At 35.5% G+C, this 24,811-nt stretch overlaps 1 protein-coding gene across 1 annotated transcript in view; it reads right to left on the bottom strand.

The window, feature by feature from the left end:
• LOC148822253 (uncharacterized) overlaps positions 1 to 23,676 on the bottom strand; it is a 123,451-nt gene extending 99,775 nt beyond the window's left edge. The window contains 8 exon segments of the mRNA XM_088930344.1: positions 95 to 673; positions 2,648 to 3,226; positions 4,655 to 5,260; positions 5,666 to 6,262; positions 7,946 to 8,542; positions 11,058 to 11,678; positions 13,301 to 13,414; positions 23,337 to 23,676. Of these exon segments, the coding sequence (XP_088786470.1) occupies positions 95 to 673; positions 2,648 to 3,226; positions 4,655 to 5,260; positions 5,666 to 6,262; positions 7,946 to 8,542; positions 11,058 to 11,678; positions 13,301 to 13,385 (3,664 nt within the window). The 5' untranslated portion in view covers positions 13,386 to 13,414; positions 23,337 to 23,676.
• Between the last annotated feature and the right edge of the window lie 1,135 nt (positions 23,677 to 24,811).

Here is a 24,811-nt window from a genome sequence, read left to right as displayed (position 1 = left end):
TTAAAAGAGTGCAAGTTTCACTAACTTTAAAGACCTGTGAATAGATCCCTTCATTTTATTATGTTTATCAAGGTAACCATGCATGGTTTCTTACCCACAGCAGTCGGAGATTCAGTTTCCAATTTGGATTTAATGAAGGACAAAACCTGTGGCTGAATGGATAAGAGTTCACCAAAGAAAGGAAGATTGAAAAGAAAACTAGGAGAATATGAAATGGTTTGCAGCTCAGTTTCGTTTGCATCTTTCATTCCAATGGCAAAAGAAAGAACTCCAAGTTTTTTCAAAGCAGCTGCTTCACCCCTAACATCATCTTGGGAGCTTTTCCCTGTCAGGAGAATTAATATCTGAGGAACACCTTCAAGACGTCTGCTACCAGCAGAAGGAGTAAAGACATTGTCCTTAACAAACTGCAGAGCTGCCCCAGTGTTGAGGGGTCTTCCCCCTTTATGTCTCAGGCTTCTTACTGCATAGACAACAGCTTTCTTGGTTTTATGAGTCTTTAGGTAAAAATATGGTGACGGGTCATTGCTATACTGGACAACTGCAACCCGGACTTTATCCTCTTCAATGTCAAGGTTTTCCACCATCCTTCGAACAAATTCTCGGATTGCAGGCAATCCATTTCTAGAGTCATCAGAACCATCAAGAAGAAACACCACATCTCTTTTAAAGCCTTCTGTATCAACTAGGATACATAATAGAAAGGAAGCAGGATGTCAGGCAGGAAAATTCAACATGCTCAAACTTGGAGATTTAAAAGTATTCATAAGATAATTATAATGGAGAAGGGACTCTTGTTGGCATGGTTATTGTCAAACTGCACACATTTATACTGACTTGTCCTTTACTTTACAATATTGCATTATATATCTATTTGGCTAATAATATTTTAAGCTATAAAAAGATTCCTAACAAAATATAGGAAATTACATGTCTCCTTACAAGGAGATATTCAACTTTGCACTTAATTTCAAAATAAAAGTAAAGCGTATCAAAGTGGAGAAATGAACCAAGCAAACATTGTTTGTCTTAGGGAAAATGCCAAACAATGTCCCTTTAAGAATATAAACTACTTTGGCATATGACAGTTAAGATTAATAGCATCCATTCTTGATGGATATTCTTACCCATTTGCAAAAAGTACTAGTATGCTTAATTGTGTGACTTAATGTCATTACATTATTTTTTGTTATGCTGACAGAATGCAATTTTGTCAATGTTTTAAACAATGCAATAAAGAACAGAAAAAATGGAATCTGTAGAAAGAACAAATTTAAAAGCAGGGGTCAAATGTTGCATTAAGAAAACAAAAGTGTTAGATGAACAAACAACCGCAAGCAACCAAATCCTTTGGAAAGAAAAATGGATGACTCAAAAGGTCATCCAGAGAGGAAAAATGGATGAAAAGAAACATCCCAGGATCAAAGCAGGGCAAAACAGATCAAAACAGAATGCATATGTAAAGGTATAAGAATCCAGTCACAGATTCCATGGAGATGAAGAATAGTTCGTAAATCAGTTGTTTGTTCTATATTGAAAAAGATTTTAAATGCATATATACCGTAGATATGCTGCATATATACACATGTACACATAGTATATGTATACTCTCATATACATATATATACACAACATTTACAGGTTTGTGTACACAGTGTACATGGTGCCTACTGTACATTAGTTAATCTGAAAAGCTAATAAGGAGAAAAGTCTGCAAAGCAAAATTTAGGATTCCAACGTCCTGAAAGGAAAAGCATTGTACATCTTAGAAAATGTTGCCATTGTTGTTACTGTATGTGATTTATTGGTATAAGTAACTACAGTACATATGAATATTATACATTTGAATAGTATATAATTACTGTACTGTTCAAGACTTGAAAACCATGCTTTAGTCCTTACCTACAACCTCGGGACTTTCAGGGATCACAGTATCATCTGTACCTCTGGAAACACTTTTAACTGTGGACACAAGCTGCTGATGGACTGCCTGAAGGTCAGACAACTCGGGGACCGGGTACACATAATTGGGTGTGTAGGCAATAACTTCCAGTTCACGTGGATCTGCATTGCTCACACCAATACCAAATGGAACAACTCCAAGCCCTTTAAGAGCAGAAGCAGGGCCTCTAACATCATCTGTGGACCTTCCACTTGTCAGGAATATTAATATCTGGGGGATGCGCTCCAAATGTCTGCTGCCAGCAGAAGCAGTAAAGACATGGTCCCTAACAAACTGGAGAGCTGCCCCAGTGTTCAAGGGTCTCCCTCCTTTATGCCTTAGACGTCTTATGGTATTAATGACATCCTCCTTTGTTGAGTATGTATTTAGATAGAAGTTAGGTGCTGGATCATTACTGTACTGGATCACAGCAACTCGGTCTTTGCTTTCCTCCACATTGAGGTTCTCCACTACTCTTTCAACAAATTCCTGTATTGCTGGGAATCCACTTCTAGTGTCATCAGAGCCATCCAGTAGAAACACAACATCCCTTTTCAATTCTGTATAACATAAGGTATGATAAACAAAAGACTTGTAAGACAAACGTTGCATTTTAGGAGCTCATTGCCAACATTGCTGAAAAACAGTCTTTTTCAGGCTTCTACTAGATTCAACACAAAATCTATCAAAAAAAAATTTACTTACCTTGGCTTAAAATGTCAACTAGTTTTTCTCTTGGGAGGGCGACGTAGTATGAAAGTCGTTCTTGAATTTGGTTGAGTTCATTGAAGCCAGCAGCCAAGAAAGTGAAGGAAGGATTGTGTGAAATTGCTTCTATCTGACTGCGATCTGCATTCTTCACTCCAATGCCAAAGGGCACAACTCCAGCTGTCTTTAGGGAGCTAGCAGGGGCTCTAACATTATCTCTAGATTGTCCTGTAGACAAAACTATCAAAATCTGGGGAACATTTTCTGAAATCCGGCTGCCATAAAATGGTGTTAATATGACTTCTTTCACAAAGGTCAGAGCCGCACCAGTGTTCAGAGTCCGACCACCTCTTAGCCTGAGAGCATTAACAGCACCAACAACCTGCTCTTTCGTGCTGTACGAGTTCAGGTAGAATTCAGGGTTTGGCTTCTCACTGTACTGGACCACAGAAATCCGCACTTTATCGCTTCCAACGTCAAGAGCACTGACAACTTTTAAGATGAGATCTCGGATATAGGGGAAATCAGCTCCAGCACCATCAGAGCTATCTACCAGGAACACAACATCTTTCTTTTCTGCAAAAAAAAAGTTACATTTTCAATTACACATTACACAAAACTTTGTGTAAAAACTTTTGTTTTTCTACATTTACCCTTGAGCATTGTCCAGGAATATTGACACCTTAAGAATGGGGACAACTGAAGAGATGTGAGAAGTTTTAAAATTCTCCCATGAATGCAATAACGAGCTGATTTAAGTTGTTAAGAGCTCAGTTTAAATAAACACCTCCTTAGAGCAGAATTCTGATTAAAAAAGGGTAGCTAAATATATTTTACTGTATCTTTTCCTTAAAAACTAAATCTTTGATATTTAATGTATGAAACATCAACAAGTAGGGTATTGTATTGGACAGTTTGACAAAATAGAAAACCAAGCTTTAGCTGATCAGTACTTCTCTGCAAATTAATCAGGTATTCTCTAATTTCTACAGGGGGTTAGGTAATCTATGCATAAATCAGATGGTATGATTGTTTATACATTAATTACATTAAGATTACAGAATGTCATAATATTCTGAGGATTAAGGATGGCTACTGTAATATCCAAATCATGCATGGCCTGTTGTCTGGGATAACCCACTTACAAATCACACACCACTAACTGCGTGTGGAAGTAATAAGATTCAGTATACAGTACTGTATGTCAGCATTAATGGCAAATGTCAAATTAACATATAGACTGAGGAGAAGACAATCAAACCAGGAGAGGAATTCTGCCAAGAACAGACACTATTAATTTCTATAATATGAAGCAATAAATTGAAAGAAAGAGTGAAAATCATCTAAAAAGGAATGACCTTGCTTTGGTGGGTGGTACATGAGTGCTATTATTAATGGCTCAGAAGGGAATATTTAAAAAACTACATTTTTAAAGTCTTAAAATGAATAAGAATTGAAGGAAATGAAATGAATATTTCAAGGCAAAGAGTATGGGCTACATAACTACACAGGCACAACTAAGACGATGTACACATTAGTCTATAAGAAATCAAACCCCTGGGTTTTGATTTTGATCACAAATATTAATATCAGATATTAATATTCCTCACAATCCATGAATAGAAGCCATTTTGTAAGTGTAATATTTCACTTAAAATAACAAATAAATACCTCATAATGTAATAATCAAAATTGGTCTATATGTCTTTGTACTGTATATAACTTAATAAGAAAGAAGTTAAAATATGTGTTAAAATACGTGCTACAGAATATGTGCTACAGAAAGTTAAAAGGCAAAGAAATTTCAAAAGATTGCATACACGGTATGTACTGTACTGTATGTCAAATTTCAATGCAGTTTCAACTTGCATATTTGTCAGAAAACAATTGGGCCTCTTTTTTTCACATAAGAATTTGCATTTGTTTCTGCATAGCCCTGAATATTGCCTTAGAAATAGAAACAAAAATGAATTAAAGAAAGAAAATGAAACAAAATGTGCTCACCTGTAACACTCACATCACCAACCACTGTAATCAGGGGAGTCATAATCTGTGACACAATATTCGGTAGCCCAGAAAAGCTGTACTCGTAGTAGGCCAACTGAGGAACAAAGGCAGCTGTCTCCAGGAACGCTCTGTCTGCACGTTCTGCTCCCACAGCATAGGTCAGTATGTTGTTGACTGCTAAGAGGTCAGCCACACTTTTTACTTCATCTTGAGATACACCACCAGTAATAAGCACTATGACTTGTTGAACACCTTGATTCTTCCTTGATCCAGCTGTGGGCTGAAAGTGATTTTTAAGGGTGAATTCAAGTGCTGCACCAGTTTTTAAAGATGTTCCTCCTGTCAGGCTGAGACGAGCAATACTTTCAAGGACTTCTTGTTGCGTGGAATAGGTGTTCAAGTAGAACTCAGTGCGTGGAGCATCGCTGAACTGCAGCAAACCAATTCTAACTCTCTCTGGATGCACGTCAAGCCTTCTCACTATTTCAGAGATGAAATCACGCACATATGGGAGGTTGGTGTCTCCAACATAGCTTGACCCATCCACAAGGAAGACGATGTCTCGAACAACTCTCAGGGTTTCTACTGTGGTTACTATAACACCTGTAGAGATGGAGAATCACAGTTTAAAAGCTAGACGTGTAGAAAAGCACATACTGTTGGATTATATACTGTATTTTTTTAGAAAACTTATAAAGAAACTTTTAATGAGGCAGATTATTTCTATTTATAGAATAATAGGAAGCCAAGGTTTATACTTAGAATTAATACACTGCCGAGGTTATATAATGTAAATCCCTCAAAGTCCAGCAATATGTAACATTAAATTCCCAAAGATTTAAGTATTAAAGTGACACACTTCAATTTCATGCAACATTAAAAAAAGCTGGGATAAAGTCTACTACTTTAAGTTTGATCATCATGTATGTTATTTATTCCAAAACCAGCCAATACATTTTATACAGACCAATACAGATTAGTAGACTGGAAAGATTAACAAGAACAAACCTGTAGGTGTCTCCTCAGGTAAAACTCCAGATAGCGTTGTTAATGGTGAAACAAGCTTCTCTGGATTTCTAGACAGCACACGGAAATCCTTATAAATAAAGACCATGCTCTCATCAAAAGCAATCTTTTTAAGTTCCTGTTCATCAGCATTCTTGCCTCCAGCAGCCACAGTCAGAACACTCATTTTCTTAAGTTCTTCCACCTGACTAAGAAAACTATCGGTCGATGCTTTAGCTGAGAACAACATCAGCAGCTGAGGCACTCTTTCCAGGGCTCGGCTCCCCTTCTCTGGGACAAACATCCTGGTTCTGACGAATTCCAGCGCAGCTCCGATGTTCACTGCCTGTCTTCCTCCCCTTATTTTTATTCTGTTCAGTGCATTCAACATTGATTCTTTGGTTTCATGGGTGTTCAGATCAAACTCTAACTTAACATTCTGGGCATACTGGGCCACACCGATCTGTACCTTATCAGGTCCGATTGGCAATGTGCTAACAAACTTTTTAATAAATTCACGGATCGCCATGAAGTTGGTGCCACCCATATTCTGGGTCCCATCTATCAGGAAAATAATGTCCCTCGGTTCAACAACCAAAGCTGCAAAAAGGAAAACACAGTTTATTTATATATATAACATAAATATTTATGAAGGCAAATATTAAATCATTATAGGTTTAAAAACTTTTAACATTTTATACCATGATCACATGCATAATCACATGTGTAATTAAAATGCACTAGTATATTATATCATTATAAAATATAAATATGTATATTTTATATATAAATATTAAAATGCTAATTTTGGACAGCCATAATAAAAAAATATTTTTCACCCCCTAAAACAAGTTGTAATGAGAATAATATGCCTGAAGTCATTTCACTTTGTCTTTACTATACCAGAATGAATAGGCATTACACATAAACAATAAAAAGACAACATGAAAAAATACATCAGAGACAATAGTTATTTAACTACAGTAAATGGAACAGAGAAATAATGTTTATTCAAATGCAGGATTTCTGTTTGCCACTGTATTCTTTATGTGCAAAAGACTATATCATTCACTTATTTCTGAGATACAATTAATGATAAAATTAAAGTTTAATAATTGCTTTTTAAGCCCTTATAATTGCTTTTTAAGTTTCTAATTTGCTAAAGAAACTATTGCTATTTTGTGATTCTGCAAAATAATACAAATACACATAACTGCTATCAGAATTTCATTAATACAGAATGAATTTAATTATGCAATATTGTTCTAAATATACACATTTATCTCTGTACAAACACAACACTGATATAGGACATGAAGTCAAGAAACATGTAACCAAAACTAGGGCAAAAAAAAGAAAGGTAGATGAAAAACTATTCATTTTCAGTAAGGACTGATATTCTCTGCATCCAACCCTTCTTAAACTCTCATTCTAGAGAACTTGACTATTTAGCAAAAAACTCTTCATATTAATACCACCTCAACTTTTACTTTGAAATACTACCTTTGTAGTAAGTTCTGTACTGTAAACAAAAACTACTACTACATTACAAAGGCAAAAACAAAATTTAAAATTGGCCTTTGTAATCTTTAAACTGTCATTCCATTAAAGTTGATTATGTCATCAGTACATTATCTTGTAAGTTATCTATACTGAGAAGTATATATCGATGACCACATAAATTGCTAAAGACTACTAGAGAAAATAACATTTTAAATATTTACTTTTTTTAAATGGCAACATAAAAAAATTAAGAAACATATTGTTTCATAAGGCACTTAATTTCATCTGGATGCCCAGACATTCTGTGTGAACTGAGTGAAATTTATGTTACAAGCTCATCCTTTTGGGTCAAGCTGGTCAAACCTTTTTTTGGCACTGGAATTAGAAGTCTAAACTAAGGTAAATGAAACTGGCAAAGACACAGTTCAGCTGCATTTATTCGTACAATGGACGAATAACTGCCCAACTAAGGCTCCCTGGTGCGGCCATCTTCATTTCACCAATTTCACAAGATGCCAATAACCACAGAGGCTAATAGGAGAAACCAGCTTTTATTTCTCTGAATAAAACATTTAATTTAAGCTCTCACTGATATTGTATGATATATCAGAAAATAAACTGTGGAATAATTAGAACAGGTGCTAATTCACTAAAGTGCACAGGCATAGTAGATCCACCCTGTGATAAATGAAGTCAAGTTTAACACATTAGAAAGGCTTGTATTCAGATTTACATCTTTAGTTGTTTGCTTTTACCTGACCACAGTTTTTATTTACATACCTTCTATAATCTCGGACTGTAAAACAATGGTTCGTTGAGCCACCCCATTAATGTATGGCAACAGCTGATCCCGCAGTTCACCAATAGTACTGAAACTTGGGGCTGAGAATACAAAGCTTCTGTCCGTGGCAAGATTCTCAAGCTCTGCTTCACCTTCTCCCCCAGCCCCAATGCCAAATGTGATAATACTAGCTTGCTTTAAGGCTTTTTCTGCCTCAATGACATCATCGCTGGGTGGCCCAGCGCTGATAATCACTAGAGCCTGCGGCACGCCTTCCTCAGCCCTGCTACCTGCTTCAGGTGTGAATATGTTTTGGACCACACTTTCAACAGCTGCCCCCAGGTTAGCTTCATTTCCACCTTTGAAGCTAAGCCCCTTCACAGCGTCCAGAATGTCCGATTTGGTGTCATAACTATTTAAATAGAACATAATCTGGACATCTTTGCTATACTGAACCACAGCAATTCTTACTGCATCACTTCCCACATCAAGGTTTTCAATGATATTTAGAACCAAATCACGGACACTTGGAAAGTTGGCAGCTCCAACGTTCTCTGATCCGTCAATTAAGAATATAAGGTCAGCCGACTCTTGTGCTTTAAGGAGAGAAAAAACAAACAGAAAAATGCAAAATGTGAAAGCGTTAAAAAAAGAGATCACATGCAGCCACATAATGTCATGTTTCTGTGATAATCAACAAGAAACAAAATGAATCATCAAACATCATTTAATAAGCACATTATTCTGCATTGTAATTGAATTGAGGTTTGGGAAGTAAATAAGGACATAATGCATTTTTGTCTCAAGCAAAAACTCTTACTGTTAAAGTAATGCATTTTAAAAGAATGGATATCAGAGGCCTTTTTTCAGATATTGTGTTGGCTATAAACAATATCACAAAAAAGTGTTTCCACCATTTCTGGTGCTCATTTTCACAGGTTGAGCCTTACAGCCTAGATGGGGCTGGATCCAACCCACAGTCCTTTAGTGGTCTGTAACAGATATTTCCCCAGCTGCAATGGCACACATGAAGTTGGCAGCCACTAGGGATGAAGTTGCATGAGCAGTAGTTGTCTAGGGTTTACTGTGCTTGCAGCGGAATAAAAGGTTTTGGGCCCTGCCAGGTGCCTGTTTGTTTGAAATGCCATTTAAGAGAGAGATATTGTTCATCCAATGGATTGTGACTATCTCATAAGGCACTGTGAAGCTCATAGCCTGATGATACTCTAAATAAATGACAGGTGGTTGTGTTTGAGGAGTGTGCATATAGTTCTTCATCCTCACTGTGCAGTATAGGGGTTGCAGCAACATACCAAATTGATGAGCAATTGCTTATTCAGAAAAAAAGTGTGGGTACAAACTATAATGCAATGTATAAAACATGCAAAAAAAACAAACATACCCATCAGATTAAACATAAGAATTTAAAATGTCATTGTCATATATTTTGTATGGTATAATTGGAATGTACTTACAGTATGTATTTGGAAACGCATAGTATAGATGTTTGCAACGACAATGGAAAATGCTGTAATTCTGTGAAACGTATTGTATAATTTCTCATCAAAATAAAATTACCATCTGATAACATTAAAACGTCAGCAAAACATTTATGGCGGATTTAGATAGACTCTCCAACCTCTATAATTCAATTAGACAATGCAGACCCATGTTACTGAACCCAGTGATCAAATGACCAGTCATGACTCAATTTATCATCCTTGTTGCCAGAAAACTGTGGCAGTATGTATGCCACACTCAAAAGAAAGTATGAAATGTATTTTTATATTTCATGATAAAAAGGTATAACAGAGAAAATTGTTTTTTAAAGGCCAATTTAAAATAAAATTATAAAAGAGCCTGTTAACATATTTTTCTTTTACTTAAACTGCTTAATTAACAGTGGTAGTCACACACTGATAGTTTATATGTCTTTATATAGTGTTGAATCATAGTGCATGACATTGCTTATTCATGTCTTTCTGCACTTGATTTTGGTAAAGTATGTTCAATTTAAAATTTACATCTTATGTATTTCTGTACAAAATATAAGTTGGAAGCAGACCAAGGACGGACCAAATTGTTCATCACTGTTTAAAAAACCAAACAATACACACATTTTATTCTACACGTATGAAAAAGCTGGTGATTACACACAAGACATATAACACTGAAACATATTAGCTGCAGTGGAAGGTTAGACACAGTTAAAAGGCAATGAACATGAGGTCTTAATCCCTGGAGACCAGAAGTAAGTAATCTTTTGCATACCGTACTGTCAGGTTGAGAACGTTTTGAGAAATTTAACGCTTTCATGTTCATATTACTGTATATGTTGGGCCCCCATCTGTTTTGCATAAGTAATTCTTACATTTTGTGTAGGACTGCTAAACTATTTAATTAAACATAACACTAAACAATCACATGGAATATGATGTATGGCAGTATTTAAAAAAATATTACACTAGAGGTCTGGACTCCTAATGTAAAGGTGGGCAGAAAGTTGCATTTTTTCCACAGGAAATTTGACTTACTCCATACAATTGTAAACAAATGTAATTAGAGGAACTTTATAGACCTGGGCAGTGTATCAACCTGAACTTAAATTACTGTAGTTTTTTTTATTTTTCCTGTAAATTTCCATCCACTTTTTATATAGACATGTGTTTGCTATCATGACTAGCCACATGGATATACAATAAATTTACAGCCTACCACTTGTTTCAATTTGTTATGTCCACAAACATATCTGTGTTCAACATCTATTTTCATTCACCAATGAAATACATAATGAGTTACCTTGAAGATTAAGAGATGGGAGCTCATTGAATTGTACATCAGCAAAGAAAACAGATGTGATGCAACAGATTCAAAATTGTACAATCGAATCGCCGTATAAAATATATAAAAACAGAGACTAAGATGAATCACATGCGCAAATATGGATGATCATTATGATGGCAGAAAAATGATAAAAAAACATAGTGAGGTTAATAGCAAGTGAATGGTAAATGAATGATTATTATTCATTGTGTTATGCTTTTGAGTTAATAGACTTTAAAAAAAAACAATTAGTATGGTAATGCCACAGCACTGACAGCTAGCCATTACCTGTCACATCTTTAATTACTCCTTTGGCTTCAGCCAGCGCAGGGGAAGCTGCAGCTGCATAGACATTGCCGACTAATTCTTGTACTATGCCATGCAGGGCAGAAAAAGTGTCTACATTGTACACATGAGTGTCAAAGGGCTTGCTAGCAATCTCCTTGAGTTCCCACTCCACAGCATGCTGCACTCCCACGGCAAACATGTCAACGTTGGCCAATTTGAGGACTGCCGACGGCGGTATGACATCGTCCTGGGAACGCCCGTCGGTCAGAACGATAACGATCTGTGGCACGCCTTCGCTGGCCCTGCTGCCAGCCGCCTCAGTCAGGTGCTTCTTAATCAGATACTCCAGACCCAGGCCGGTTCGCGTACCGCCCCCCAGATAAGGCATACTCCATATGTGGAAGAGAATGTCCTGCTTTGTGGCGTACGTGTTTAATAGGAACTCAGTTTTGGGGGAGCCACTGTACTGCACCAGGGCGAAATTAAAGGCGTCATCCCCTTTGATTAAAGCCTGCACCACACCGTAAAGAAACTCTCTGACGTACTGAAAATTTTCTTTTCCAATGCTCCAAGACGAATCCACTAGAAAGAATATATCTGCAGCCACACCTTTTCTGGCATCTTCAAGAAAGAAAACCAGTTGAGGACTAAGCAAACGGACGGCAAGCCCAGTTTTGGCATTATAGAGAGCACAGATTCCTCAATGACTTAATTCCTTATTTTTTTTTAAAGAAACCATTACATGTGGTGGTGCAAGACCAATTATAATGTGTATAAAACTTTATGAAAAAATAATATTTTTATGACATACTCAAGACAATATCAGCCCAGAAATTAAGCTTTTTTGCTGGCAGCACATAATTGCACTGTTATATAAGAAGATAATTGTATATAAGATAATTATAATGAGATATAAGATAATTTCGCCTTTCCCAGATATAATGACAACTACATTTTGATTTATAGAATTGGATGAATTACTGTTGTACTGCATAGTACAGTTGTTTTAACCCTAATAATTTTTGTTTTAATCCTTTAAATATATAGCTTGTTATTTTTTGTTATATTTAAACATTTAATTATTAGCAAAATTAATTTAAAACTAGCTCTACGTCTCCACAGCACTCTCAGAGAACTTAGAGCACAAGCATAATAAAAATACAATTTAAAATTCAGCACTCCATCATATTTACATTATCACAAAGGAGCTGCTCATATAATCATTTACTTATGCGGTCATGCCAATGAGCTGCTTGTATGAAGCTATCTAATGTTTTCATATTTTCTTTGTACTGACATTTCTCTATTTTCAAGAACCAGATACAGTAGGTGCATTTGTACAGCTGGTGCTAATATAACTATTGCATTTAAAGCAAATGTTGATATACAGTACATAATATACAAAGTTAGTCTGCTTTCTATTCAATATATTGCTATAGTATGAGTTGAGAGATAATGGTCTGTAGGAAAAAAAGTAAGGCATAGCTCTTAATACACCATATTTGTAATGGTTACTTTAAAATATAACTTGCATCTTAGATCCTCCTCCACTCCAAACTGTACTTGACATTTATTATTCTCTGTGAGTCTATAACTGGACTTTGCTAGACAATAGAACTAACTTTTTCTCATCATCAAATTGCTGATATTTGGATCAGCCTTACTAGACACAAAAACAAAACAACTTATAACACAAACATAAGGAAACTCATATTTAATCACCTATGGTATTGAATACTGTGTTCTTTATGTTGATTCTTACCATTTAGATAAAACATGCCAAACTAGATAAAATTCCACATACAGACCTACTGTACTATATAAAAACACAGTTTTGTATAACAGCATTGCTGAAAAACCTGTAAAGCATGATGCAGTGACTCAGTTTTCATTCAAATTTGTGAATTTAGTTTGCCAAAATATATGGGTTTCGTGCCTGCAATACTGTACAGTAATACTAATTCATTCATAATAATAATAATACTTCCCCCCAGCTATTTGTTATGAAAACATTAATACAATTCAAAAAGTAAGGATGTAGCAAAATAAAATAGAAAGGTTGAAAACTGCTGCTTTTCCACTGCATTGAAGATCGGGGTTTTTTAGTGCTGTTACAACAACTGGTTTTTGTATGCACAGATACGAATGACAACAGATTTTTTAGCAGGTTTTTGTACTAACACCTACAGACCTGCAAAAAAAAAGATTATACCAATGCATTAAATCACATTACATGAACTCACCATCCTGAGCTTCGATGATGGAGTGCAAGCCTGAGAACAGAAGACCCAAGAGGGCTAACAATGACATGTACCGATGTTTCCTCATTTTCTATCAAAGCACTGGATATCAGTGACCTAGAAACACAGTAAATAAAAAAGCACATATATACTTAAGTCTAATCATTGTTATAAGGACAATACTTCTTATTGGGTTCATAATTTTAACTCAGTTACTGTTTTAACCATTAGAAAGTCTTATTCCATAGCATCTCGGCATAATCCAAATGTTGGAGTGTCTTCCCAAAAGTGGACACAGGTTGTCTTTAAGAACTACATATTCTCGGGCTTTCAAACACTATGCTTTTAATTTGTTTCATTTGTCAGAGCAGCTGTCCATGTCTGAATTAATAGAACTAGTTACTCTATATATTGTACATCTATAGCTACAGTACATGTAACTAGCTACAGTACAGTACAGTACAGTACTATGATACAGGTTTTTTAATGCTTTGCAACTATTTCGTTATCGTCTGCACAATTTATTGAAGTAAATTGTTTGCTTCTGAAATAATATTGTATTATTAAAAGATCATTTACCAAAAATGGTTAAATTACCACTTCAATTCAAGCTTTATTGTCCCCTAGGGGAATTTTGTTTTACGGCACAGTCAAACACAACACAATGACAAATACACATCATCAAAAGGGAAGAGAATACAGCAGTGTTACAGGAAAAAGAAACAAGAGACAAGGTACTGTAGTTACTTTGCATTGTTTAAAAGTGATTGCAGTGGGGATGAAAGATTTCCTGAGTCTGTTGGTTTTACACCTGGGGGCACAGAGGCGTCTCCCAGATGGGAGAAGTGTGAATTCACAATGGAGGGGGTGAGACACACACTCCCTGATGCTTTTGGCTTTCTTAGTCACCCTCTGTTTGTAAAGGATACCTTAAATTGATTTGATTATTCCTGAATATTTTGCAATTATATTCACTAATTTACCCAGCCTATTACAATTACTGGTACTTATGTTGCCAAACCAACATGTGAAGCAGTATGTTAAGACACTCTCAATTAATGATTTGTAGAAAAGTATAAGAATAGTTTTATCCACCTTAAAGTACAGTACCTGAGTTTTCTAAGAAAGAAGAGTCTCTGTTGGCCTGTTTTTTAGATCTTGTCACAACATTTGTTCCATTTTAGGTTTCTGTCAATGACTGGTCAATGACCAGTCCCAAGTACCATGGGACATAGTATGGTTAATTAGACAAATTCCAAAGAAATTATAAACCAATATATATGTATATGTATAAATGTATACCTTTAACCGTACAAATTTTGTAATAAAAGGGACAGCAATATGCTATTACTTTTTATTACTTGAAATGGGACCATATTCATTTTTGGACTTTTGGCAGTATTGATATACTTAAGCCTTCGATGGCACCAATTATTTACGGTATATTCCAAAATATAAGAAAATAACTCTTATTGACAGCAAGTTATTTTAAAAAGATTCTCATTAATTCTCAGTTTTATCAGAAACTAGGGTATTTCTTCTAACAGCGATATATTGTGTCTATTTTGATGATCAACTGCATGATTGACAAACTAGCTACTTAAGGATTTTGGAAAAGCTTAGATATATTTTTATTGCCACCCCATTACACCAGAATGTACTGTATCTGTTCCTACTGGGTTTTCCTATGTTGTCCTAAGACAGAAACAAAAATCTTTGATTTTTCGTGCATCAGCTGTGACTCCACACACACTGGTGCTATCAGAGAAATAATCACTGAACAGTCAGAGATGATATTATATAAACTGTGTTTACTGGTTAGAGCGAATTCTTGAAGACAATTAGGCAGACAAAACAATAAACCTTTCTAAATACAGTATGTTAACAGTGGGTAATAACCATGACTACAGCATGACTTGAAGACCAGTAGGATTCTGCAAAAAAGAATGAATGGATTTCCTGTTTGTATTTAAGTAAACAATTTCAAAAGAGGCTGCCACAAAAAAAAATTCTGAACCACAAACATCTTTAAAAAGTCTTACTGTCCCAGTGAACATACTGAAGCACAAGGTCTCCCCCATCTGTTTTACAGACTTTCAGTTAAGCTGACATATTTCTAATTAAATTCCCTTTAATTGTAAGTTTTTCACCAGCAGCAAATGAAATTCTCTTACGCTGTTCTAGTTTATATGGCTCAGCCTTTTTCCATTATGATTAATATAAAATAATCACAGTCTTTACAATGTACAATTTCACAGGTAATTATAACCTGTACCACGCAATAAGCAGAGTGCTATAATGAACCTATAGAAGAATAGATACAGTGCATCACAACCTATAGAAGACATATAGTACATGAAATACTGTATATCAGATGCAAAGCATGGTAATATGATTAAAAATAATAAAATTAACTATAATTAAGCACAAATTTACAGAAAGATAATTCTCCAGTAGACACTGAGCAGGGACAACTGCTGGGATCAAGGCTGACAGGACACATTTTACCACAAACCACAGTAGAGGAGAACATCAGAGAGATCTGGAAGGAGCTTAAAGAGAATCAGGCAATTGGACATTGGCCCAAAGCCATGGAAAGAGAGAAAGGAAAGGAATCATGAACTGGATGTGTGCCTAGAGGGAGCCAGTGGAGATAGACAGATAAGACTTTATCGATCCCGAAGGGAAACTGATGACCTCTTGGCCTCTTTTCTCCCATTTCCCTCTTCCCCTCTTCTACTCTTCTACTCTACCTCAAGTGAGCCAGGCTATCCCCTATAGATTAAGCAGGAGAATAAGTGTATTGAGATCAATGTTTAGAAATTACAATAAGACGTCCATCTAGCGAAACATGCAGGCAAAGAACAAATAGGCCTCACTTATTTACAATTGGAAAGTAGAAGAGGGGAATGGAAGAAGAGAGTCCAAGAGGTCAGGGTGCACAGCAAAGTTGTACAAGAGAAGAGGGGGAGACTGCAGATTTGGGGAAAGGCTCTAAGTAGAGAGTGACAGCATTCCAATAGCAACAGACTAGTAGTTAAATGGAGTAGGTTTTTTGGAAAGGACATATCTGGTAATGTTGTTCAGACATATTGGATACCCTATTGTCATTTGTGCTTTTTTAAGTTCTTATTAACCAAAGGAAGAGCAAATAATCTGATGGCTGACTCAAGATGACCATTTCTAACCACTGTTTTTGAAAATAAATCATCAAATGATCATTACAAAATGAGAAAAAAATATTCTTTATATATTAACATATAAAGCACAAACATGTAGAAACTATACCTTAATAAATAATATGGTCTGGAGGTCGAGAAACCGTGGTTTTGTTTCCATTGTAAACAAGCCACAAACTAGACATAAATTAACTGTAAACACACTAATGAAGCAGAACAATACCCACTTGGTCTGTTCTTTCAAATAATCTGGACAAGAAAGCTGTTGCTCATTTTATTACAAATTAAATTAAAACGTGTTTCTAGCACTGCAGCAACTGGCACCATGTTATGTTGTGGGAAGGTATCCATAAAACTCTATATTAACATACAGTAAAACTAGCCAAACAAAATAATTATAACTCCAGGGAAATTCACAGTTACAGATGCCCTCACACACTGTTCTGGCATCAATATACACAGAAGCCTACAGTATAAACAGTTTACCTCAAGTGAGCCAAGCTATCCCCTATAGATTAAGCAGGAGAATAAATGTATTGAGATCAATGTTTAGAAATAACAATAAAATGTCCATATAACGAAAAATGCAGGCAAAGAACAAATAGGCCTCACTTATTTACAATGTACAGTATTTAACCAGTACTCTCCTCATAGCCATTCATGATGTGATATATCTAGCAAGTGTGTTTAGAAAAGCATCTGCTTGCAAAAAGCAGGGATGTTCCTTGGTTATGCAATTTGGAGGAAAGCTGTTCTACTGTTTTCAAGAAGTGTTCCTTTTTATTGAAACACTAGTCTGTGGCCCTGAGGGCTGAAATGAAGACCATGTTTCAGGTCCACATCTTTTTATACACTGAAAAGGTTGTTCAGAACCCATCAGCCATGAAAATATTTTGAACATATGCATCAAAAATCATATGGAAAGAAAATAATGAAAAGAATGACATTTTGGACTTTACATTGATTTGCTATAACTTTCTGATTTATACTGTATTGTTTACTATTTACCTTCAGGTACTGGATTTAATGTGCTAGCATGTATACAAATATTTAGGGCATGCCAGAATAGTTATAGTTAAAGCGTAAAACAATGCATATCATTTCACAATGGTTGCTATATAAGAGTGTTTAAATTTCAAATAAAACCAAGCTTCCAAAGGTTAAGTTTAGTTTTAAAATTATGGGCTGTGTGCTGTCACTGCGGTCAGAGAAGCCATCTGTTTCTGATCAAATCAGGGTCCTCTAGCAATGAGATGCAGCGCCATCTAGTGACCTTCTAGTTCTAAAATTATTCTTTTGGTAAGGAAAAATAAAATACTGAATAACAGCTCTGATTTTGACGTCAAAGGTTAGCTCAGTGCTATCCTAAACCTGCTTTCCTTTGTAAAGGTGCCTACAAGATGCTTGGTAAGCTCTTTGCATCCAGGAATATGGCCATACCAAGCCAAAACAAGCAGATAAATCAACCAATGATTTTGGATGAGAGGGCGGTGTGAGTGGTTAGTATCTCTGCCTTATAGCACTGGGGACCTGGGTTCGAATCCTGGGGTGCTATCTGTGTGGTGTTTTGTATGTTCTCCCTGTGTTCCAGTGAGTTTCCTCCCATAGTCCAAAAACATACTTGTAGGTGAATTGACTTCCGGGATAACTGGCCCTGGTGTGAGTGTATGTTTTTATATTGTATCTGTGTGTGCCCTGTGATGGGTGGGTTTCAGATAGTGCCAGCTTTTTGCCAGAATAGGCTCTGGCTTCCCAGCAATCTTGTAGTGGATCAGGAGTTCAGAAAATGGATTGATGGCTAGAGTTTGGATGATCATATAATGCATTTTGAACCGTGGAATAAATGCAAAAACAGGATTAACTGGGAATTTGACTTTTGATTATATGTAAATCTGGTTTCATTTGTTTTTATTTGCAGCCTGAAATTAGAGCTAAGCATGATGCATTTAATACTGGTGTTTATCTTGACATAACACTGTACTAAGAAAGATATGGTTGTTGATTTGTGTTTATAACCAGAAAATACTGCCCCTCTTCCAACTCCCTATGGAGCACTAACATGTAAACAATAAAATGAAAAGGCAGCTTTTTTGTGAGTCCATCACTTTGTATCTAAATTGAATAAAGTCAATTTCCAAGATAAATTTTCTAAGATAATTTATTTTTTCTTTATAATGCTATATTGTTTACACCCCAGTAAAATACTTGGTTTTAAAATGCTGTGTGAAAGTTCAGAAATTCCATTTTTTTGTGTGGCTTTGCTATCTTCCTAAAATCAGCCTTTGCTTGGAGAAAGTACTCTTTCTAAAGTACTTATAAATCTGACAGAAGCATAAATTTCCCCAAAAACTATTAAGTGCTGTTCAGTTTTACTATGAGCCCAAATTGTAATGATTCGAATGGGTGTCTATGGTATTTATATTAAATATCTATAGTAGCTGGAGTATTTATAATATAATTAAAAGTATTTATAGTATTTATACAGTTGAGATAATTAATAATTCCATTCTTCAACAACAATATAATAACCTGTGTTATTCATTTTTTTTTGGTAAGGAAATATAAGAAAGGAACTCATATGACATGCAATCATTGTTGACTAGCTGAGTAATAAAATATGTTCTGCATTTTTATTTAACCACAAAATACTGTTCATCCTCCATCTAATTGTGGAGCAATGACATGCAATCATGAAATAAGGAGTGAAAGGGATCCGTAACTTCTCACACAAGCTAGAATTAAAACAATTCAGATTGTTTTAATGACAGTGTCTAAAAGATTCAAAAGTTGATTTTGCATAAACTATGCTAAATAAGCAATATGCAGGTATATCAAAATCACATTGTTACATTACCACACATTTTTTTAAAATTAATTAATATCATAATATAATTCTCCAACAGTGTATGTCTGGATTCTTAATAACTGTACATTAAACCACTATTGCTAAACCTTTTTACCAGCGTAAGAAGGCTCTTATAAAATTGTGTGGTCAAGAATAAAATCAATGGATGTAAAAATCAATTCTATATTGAAGGAGTAGTGCTTAACACACAACCCCAACAACCCCTTTTGAAAAGAAAAGCATCCTGCAAATCAGTGGGGTTCCTCACACCCAGCAGCAGTCCAAAACTAAGCTTTTACCTTGATGACACATCACCCAAAATTGTGAATTGTTGGTCTAGCATCCAATGATAAAAGCCACTCAGTTATCAAAGCCCCTTTGCAGCTCTAAACTGACAGACCACAGGCACTCAATTAAAGGCTTTAAATCATAGCTATTTAAGACTACAATTTCAATCCCCAGCAATACTGTTTGTCATTATTGTTAATGTTCAAATCTCATAAAGACAAAATCAACCTCCATCCAACCCCCACCTCATTGAGCCATCTGGAAATAAGTGCATATGGAATTCATACAGTAATTTCTATTTCTTGTAAGGCTTTAAAATTAACATAATGACAACATCAATGTAATATCAATCCAATGGCAGTCCACAACACAAATTATCACATGAAATTTGATATATAGGGTTGCTAGGTTGAAAAAAGAGAGAAACAAAATACAGTATGTGTCCCATCAGCTTTGACTGTCTTTGAAATCTCTAGCAATGGCTTCTGAATTGAGCACATACCAACCACAGTTATTACTAAATGTAGCTTACAAAATAATTTTTGGCCTTGAAAGAAAAAAAGCATTACTTTTCTACAGGAAATCATAAAAAAAACAGGCTGAGTATTCTGAGCCAAAGTTATGAAAACAATTTTTTGTCAAATCATCTGAGCTCAAAAACGTGAGAAAGAAGCCTCACATTCAAGAAAGAAATTAATCTGAGGGACACAAAACCTTAAATGGAATTGACAATGCTAACACTAACCTCTGCAAATTTAAGCACGAGCAGATTCAACAAATGCAAATACAGGACATATCTTTGCAGAATGTTTAAAAGATGTCGATTCGGAGTATCCTTGAAGAAAGGGCTAGCATGCCAAATTCCTCATGCTATAATACCCATGATATGCTGCTTTGTTCATGTTCTACTAAAACATGAAGAAACTAAAAAATATAATTGTAAATAAACTCTTCCCTTAAAGCTTTTAAAACAAGCACTTGATCTTGTTTGTTTTTTGTTAAGATAAACATGTATCTGAGACCATAGACATTTCCTTGAAGACAGGAAGATTAGGGGCTAATAGATGTTATCTCTAAGACAAAGGCTGATTCTCTTAAAGATGCTGCAGTATGCCTGGATTTGATATTAGGCTCTATTACTCTCCAGTTAGACCCACAAAAGGAAAATCTGACACCAGCTCAGAAAATATTTGCTCATTTTTCCTAATTTAATTGAAAGACAAAACTTTGGGAAAGATCAAATGAACTTTATGTTGCATGACTTTTCTCTGATTGCCATTCCATTCTATCTGACCCTCCCACCTGAGCAATAATAGCTTCTTCTTGTGGTCTCAAACCTTAATCAACTTAGTATTGACTTGCTGGGACAGACAACCCCTTAGCCTCTGCCTTACTAAGACCAATACATTACTCCAGTATGATGAAGTTTAAGAAAACTCAGCTGATAAATTCAGAAATCCTTTTGATTCCCCATATAAAAAGCTTTAGCAAAACAATGAAAAGGGAAAAAAATGCCTTGCCTTATCACAAAAGCTCACATTATTTTGTTTATTGCAAATTCCAAGTATGTTTTTTTAAATCAACAGCTGCTCTTTCCCTTTCATGCTGTGATTTAAGGGTATAAAATGTGCATTACAGATGAAAGAACCCATCAGTTAAAAACAGAGACAAAAAAGCAGTTCAGCTAGTCCCACAGCTGGTCTATGTTAGGGAGTCTGACATTTTACAGATGCTAATCCTGGCACAACACTTACTGCATATTGTTCAAATATTGCAAATGTTGCACTTAATAACTTAGGAAAGGGTTCAAATCTCAAATTCATTAAAACAAAAAAAAGTTAAAGCTAGGTGCGCGTGCGGTTATGATAGATCTTGGCAATATACCAAATTCTTGTCGATTTCTTCAAGGAAAAGCAAATCAGCACTGTGAAAGAAGAAAGGTCAAAAACAATTGTTGACAATGTAACAGAATACACGGGATCTTTCTGAAATGATCAAATTCAATTTAATTTGCAGATAGAAAGGAATAAAAAATCTATTTACATTTTTTTATTCCAAATTATTTTCCTGGCAGAATGACAAATCATAGAGCTAGCCCAGGAGCATCTAGAAAACGTTGTTTCTTAATAGAAAAAGATTATCCTATAGTATTGTTAAATAATGCAAAAGGAAACGTGTTGTTTTCATGCCATATTACTCTATTACTCACATTGAAAAATCAATAGCTACTGATATTCGAGTTTTACTATCTTCAGAAATACATTATATTCAATATACTGTAATTATTATGAATTACAGTATATACCAGAGAAAACGTAACCCCTCTTGCAATCCTTCTTCATTATCTTTCTTTTTCAATTACAGTGCAGTTATACAGTACTCTTTTAGCAAAACTACCCTAAACTGAAACTCACATCTAAGGATAAAAGGGCCCTTTTTTAATAATTTAGGCAAAAACCTGATGTGTTGAAAATTGAGACAAAAGAGAGGCACCACAAACTTGGACAGTCTGTGGCAGTAATATATTCAAAACAAGTCTAATTTACAGTGGCTGTATCTCAATTCTCAATAAAACTGCTGAACCTCAATAAAAATCCAGAGTTATGTCCACGAAGACTTCCTCAGAGGAAGGAGTGGCAGCTCTACTGTCAGCACTACATTCAGTGAAAACCAACAAAGTTTGTCTAAAATCATTTAAGGATGCTCTTATGTTAGTAGCTTTAAAAGCTTTGTAAAAGCTTTAAAGCATTTCGGTATATTTCCAGTTATTTTTGAAGTAAATGTACTGAACCTAGATTATACAGAATTCTATATGCAGGAACTGCAAAGTAAAATCCTGACAAATTGGTTATACCAAATATGATTGAAATGTTCTGACACTTTTGATGTTCGCAAAAATAAAACAGCTTCAGTTTCTTAGTGCAATTATTATTAATATTATTATACATCTTTGCAAAGTACCAAAGTTCTATTTTAAAAGTGGGTGGATTGGTTTCTTTTGCAGAGGATTAATTAGAAGGTATCCACAAAATGCGTAGGGGGAAAAAAATCTGAAACATTTAAAGTTTCCGTTCGGTTCCAAATTTCAATAGGTGCTTAAACTGTGTTTATGAATATAATAACTATAACGTTTATCAGTTCTTCAGAAAATTAAATATAAAAAAATATTCGAGACCTGGCACCACTTTTCATGCATTGAAAATTTTAAAATGTGAGCCACTCTTAGCTGTACTTATTTACGTGTTGTTTTGAAATTGTTCTCTATATTTTCTGGCAATGTCTTACATTACAGCATAATCAATGCTTCTAAAGACCCCGTGCATTCAGTTATTCAGAAACATTAATCAACACCGACCAGTTATCTATTGCCCCAACTGTATTCAGAAGACACAAACTACCGCCGCACAGTTCAGAAACCAGTTATCTATCGCTTGGTACCTACAGACCTGCTCACCATTTGCGCAAACAACCCAGTGAAGCGCTCTCAAAGAGAACTAACCTAAAGCTGTACAATTCCATCAGCACTTTATGTGAAATAAAAAAAAACTGTATACTTTACCGAATCAGGTAAATATATAACACACCCATGCACAATTTGTAAAATATTAAAAATACCAAATCTTCTGCTTCCAAACAGCAACCATTCTGCAACCAAACAGCAATAGTTTCTTTTTTTGTGTACTACCAACGAGCTATAGAATTCACCCGGTGAAAAGCACTAACTTACCCTGAGGTAAATTGCTGTGTTCCACAATTTAAAAAACTTTCTATATATTTTTTTTGTCTTTAGGTCATTATTCTCCCAGTTATTTCCCTGTATAGTGGTGCAGCTCCCTGAAGGATAACTGAAGAACGAGATGGTAGAAAGACCAAGCCGAGCCAAAGGAACGGTTGTAACAATTAAGTTAGACCTTCCCGCTAGCTCACGCAAGGAGCTGTGGCTCTAACTTAGGCTAGAGACGGGACAAACTCAAGCGATCCGTGGAACATATCCATTTTTTATCCCTCCTCCCACTTTCTGTAGAAAAAAAAAGTGTAAATGAAAACCAGCCGCTCCCAGTGCAGTTTGGTCTGGAACACTGTACTGAAGGTGATGTCAGAACAGAACGGGGGCTCTCTCTTCATCCGCTCTGGTTGCGCTTATCCCAGGTTGCATTTTCACTGCGTCAGCAAACAAGGCGATCGCATATCAATGCAATGTGGGATAATATCCTTTTAAAAGCAAGTCAGTAAGATACATTTATACAGTATGCTTTAAACTGTTCCGTTTAAATACTCGCAAAGCTATTGTAAACGCAGACGTGTTGAGGTTTTTTTTTTGCAGTAGCTCGTTTTCCAGTTTACAATGCGAACTCACTAAACAGTGATACATCACTGTGGCTATGATTTATGGTCTTTCAAAACATGCATGGAATTAATCAGTCAATAATTAAACACCACTACATCAACTGATGTTTTTTTTTTCCATATTAGGCTTATACATGTCTAATCAGAGGCATCATTATGCATTAGAGGGAGAAGCGTTGCAGACCATATACTGTAATGTACAGTACCACAGCCAAGAGGTGCTCCCAGTACTGTGGTACTGTAGTTGGCACTATAGTGAGTTAAGTGAATATCAGAACACAACAAATATTTTTTAAGCCACACCTTTACCTAACAGTTTGTAGTTGCCATTGAAACTTTTAGAAACACATACTGTACATGACTCATAAAACAATAAACTTATTAGGAACTTGTTTTTTATACACTTTAGGTGCACAAATCCGTATCTAAAATACATGCTAGAATGCAGCAGGTTTTCTAATTCACTTTAAATTTTCAACAGCTGCAACCTTTTGAAAGGTGTGAAGTAATCCCAGTTATCTAATGATCAGATAAAGTCATTTTGAGTACAGGAAGCATTATTTAGGAGTAGAATAAAAATCTCCACTAACTGCAGCAACCCAGGACTGGAATTTTGCACCACTGATACAGTTTTATGTTGTGAAGATCTTAGAAATATGCCATCGGATTATTTGCTTATGTAGAATGAACACAAAAAAAACTGAAGGACAACGCCAAGGATACATTTTGTGCTTTAAATGTCCAGCACCTTCCAGCATCTTTTCTACAGATTCTAATAGGTTACACTCACCATTTCCATCACCCCTCTGACTACCTTTTGGAATATGTTATCCAATGCCCTTGGAGGCAGAAGTC

The sequence above is a fragment of the Atractosteus spatula genome, chromosome 13 (genome assembly GCF_055471065.1).
Source record: "Atractosteus spatula isolate fAtrSpa1 chromosome 13, fAtrSpa1.hap1, whole genome shotgun sequence".
Taxonomy (NCBI): Eukaryota; Metazoa; Chordata; class Actinopteri; order Semionotiformes; family Lepisosteidae; genus Atractosteus; species Atractosteus spatula.
The sequence above is the reverse complement of the archived record's forward strand: the minus strand, read 5'-3'. Positions and strand labels throughout refer to the sequence as shown.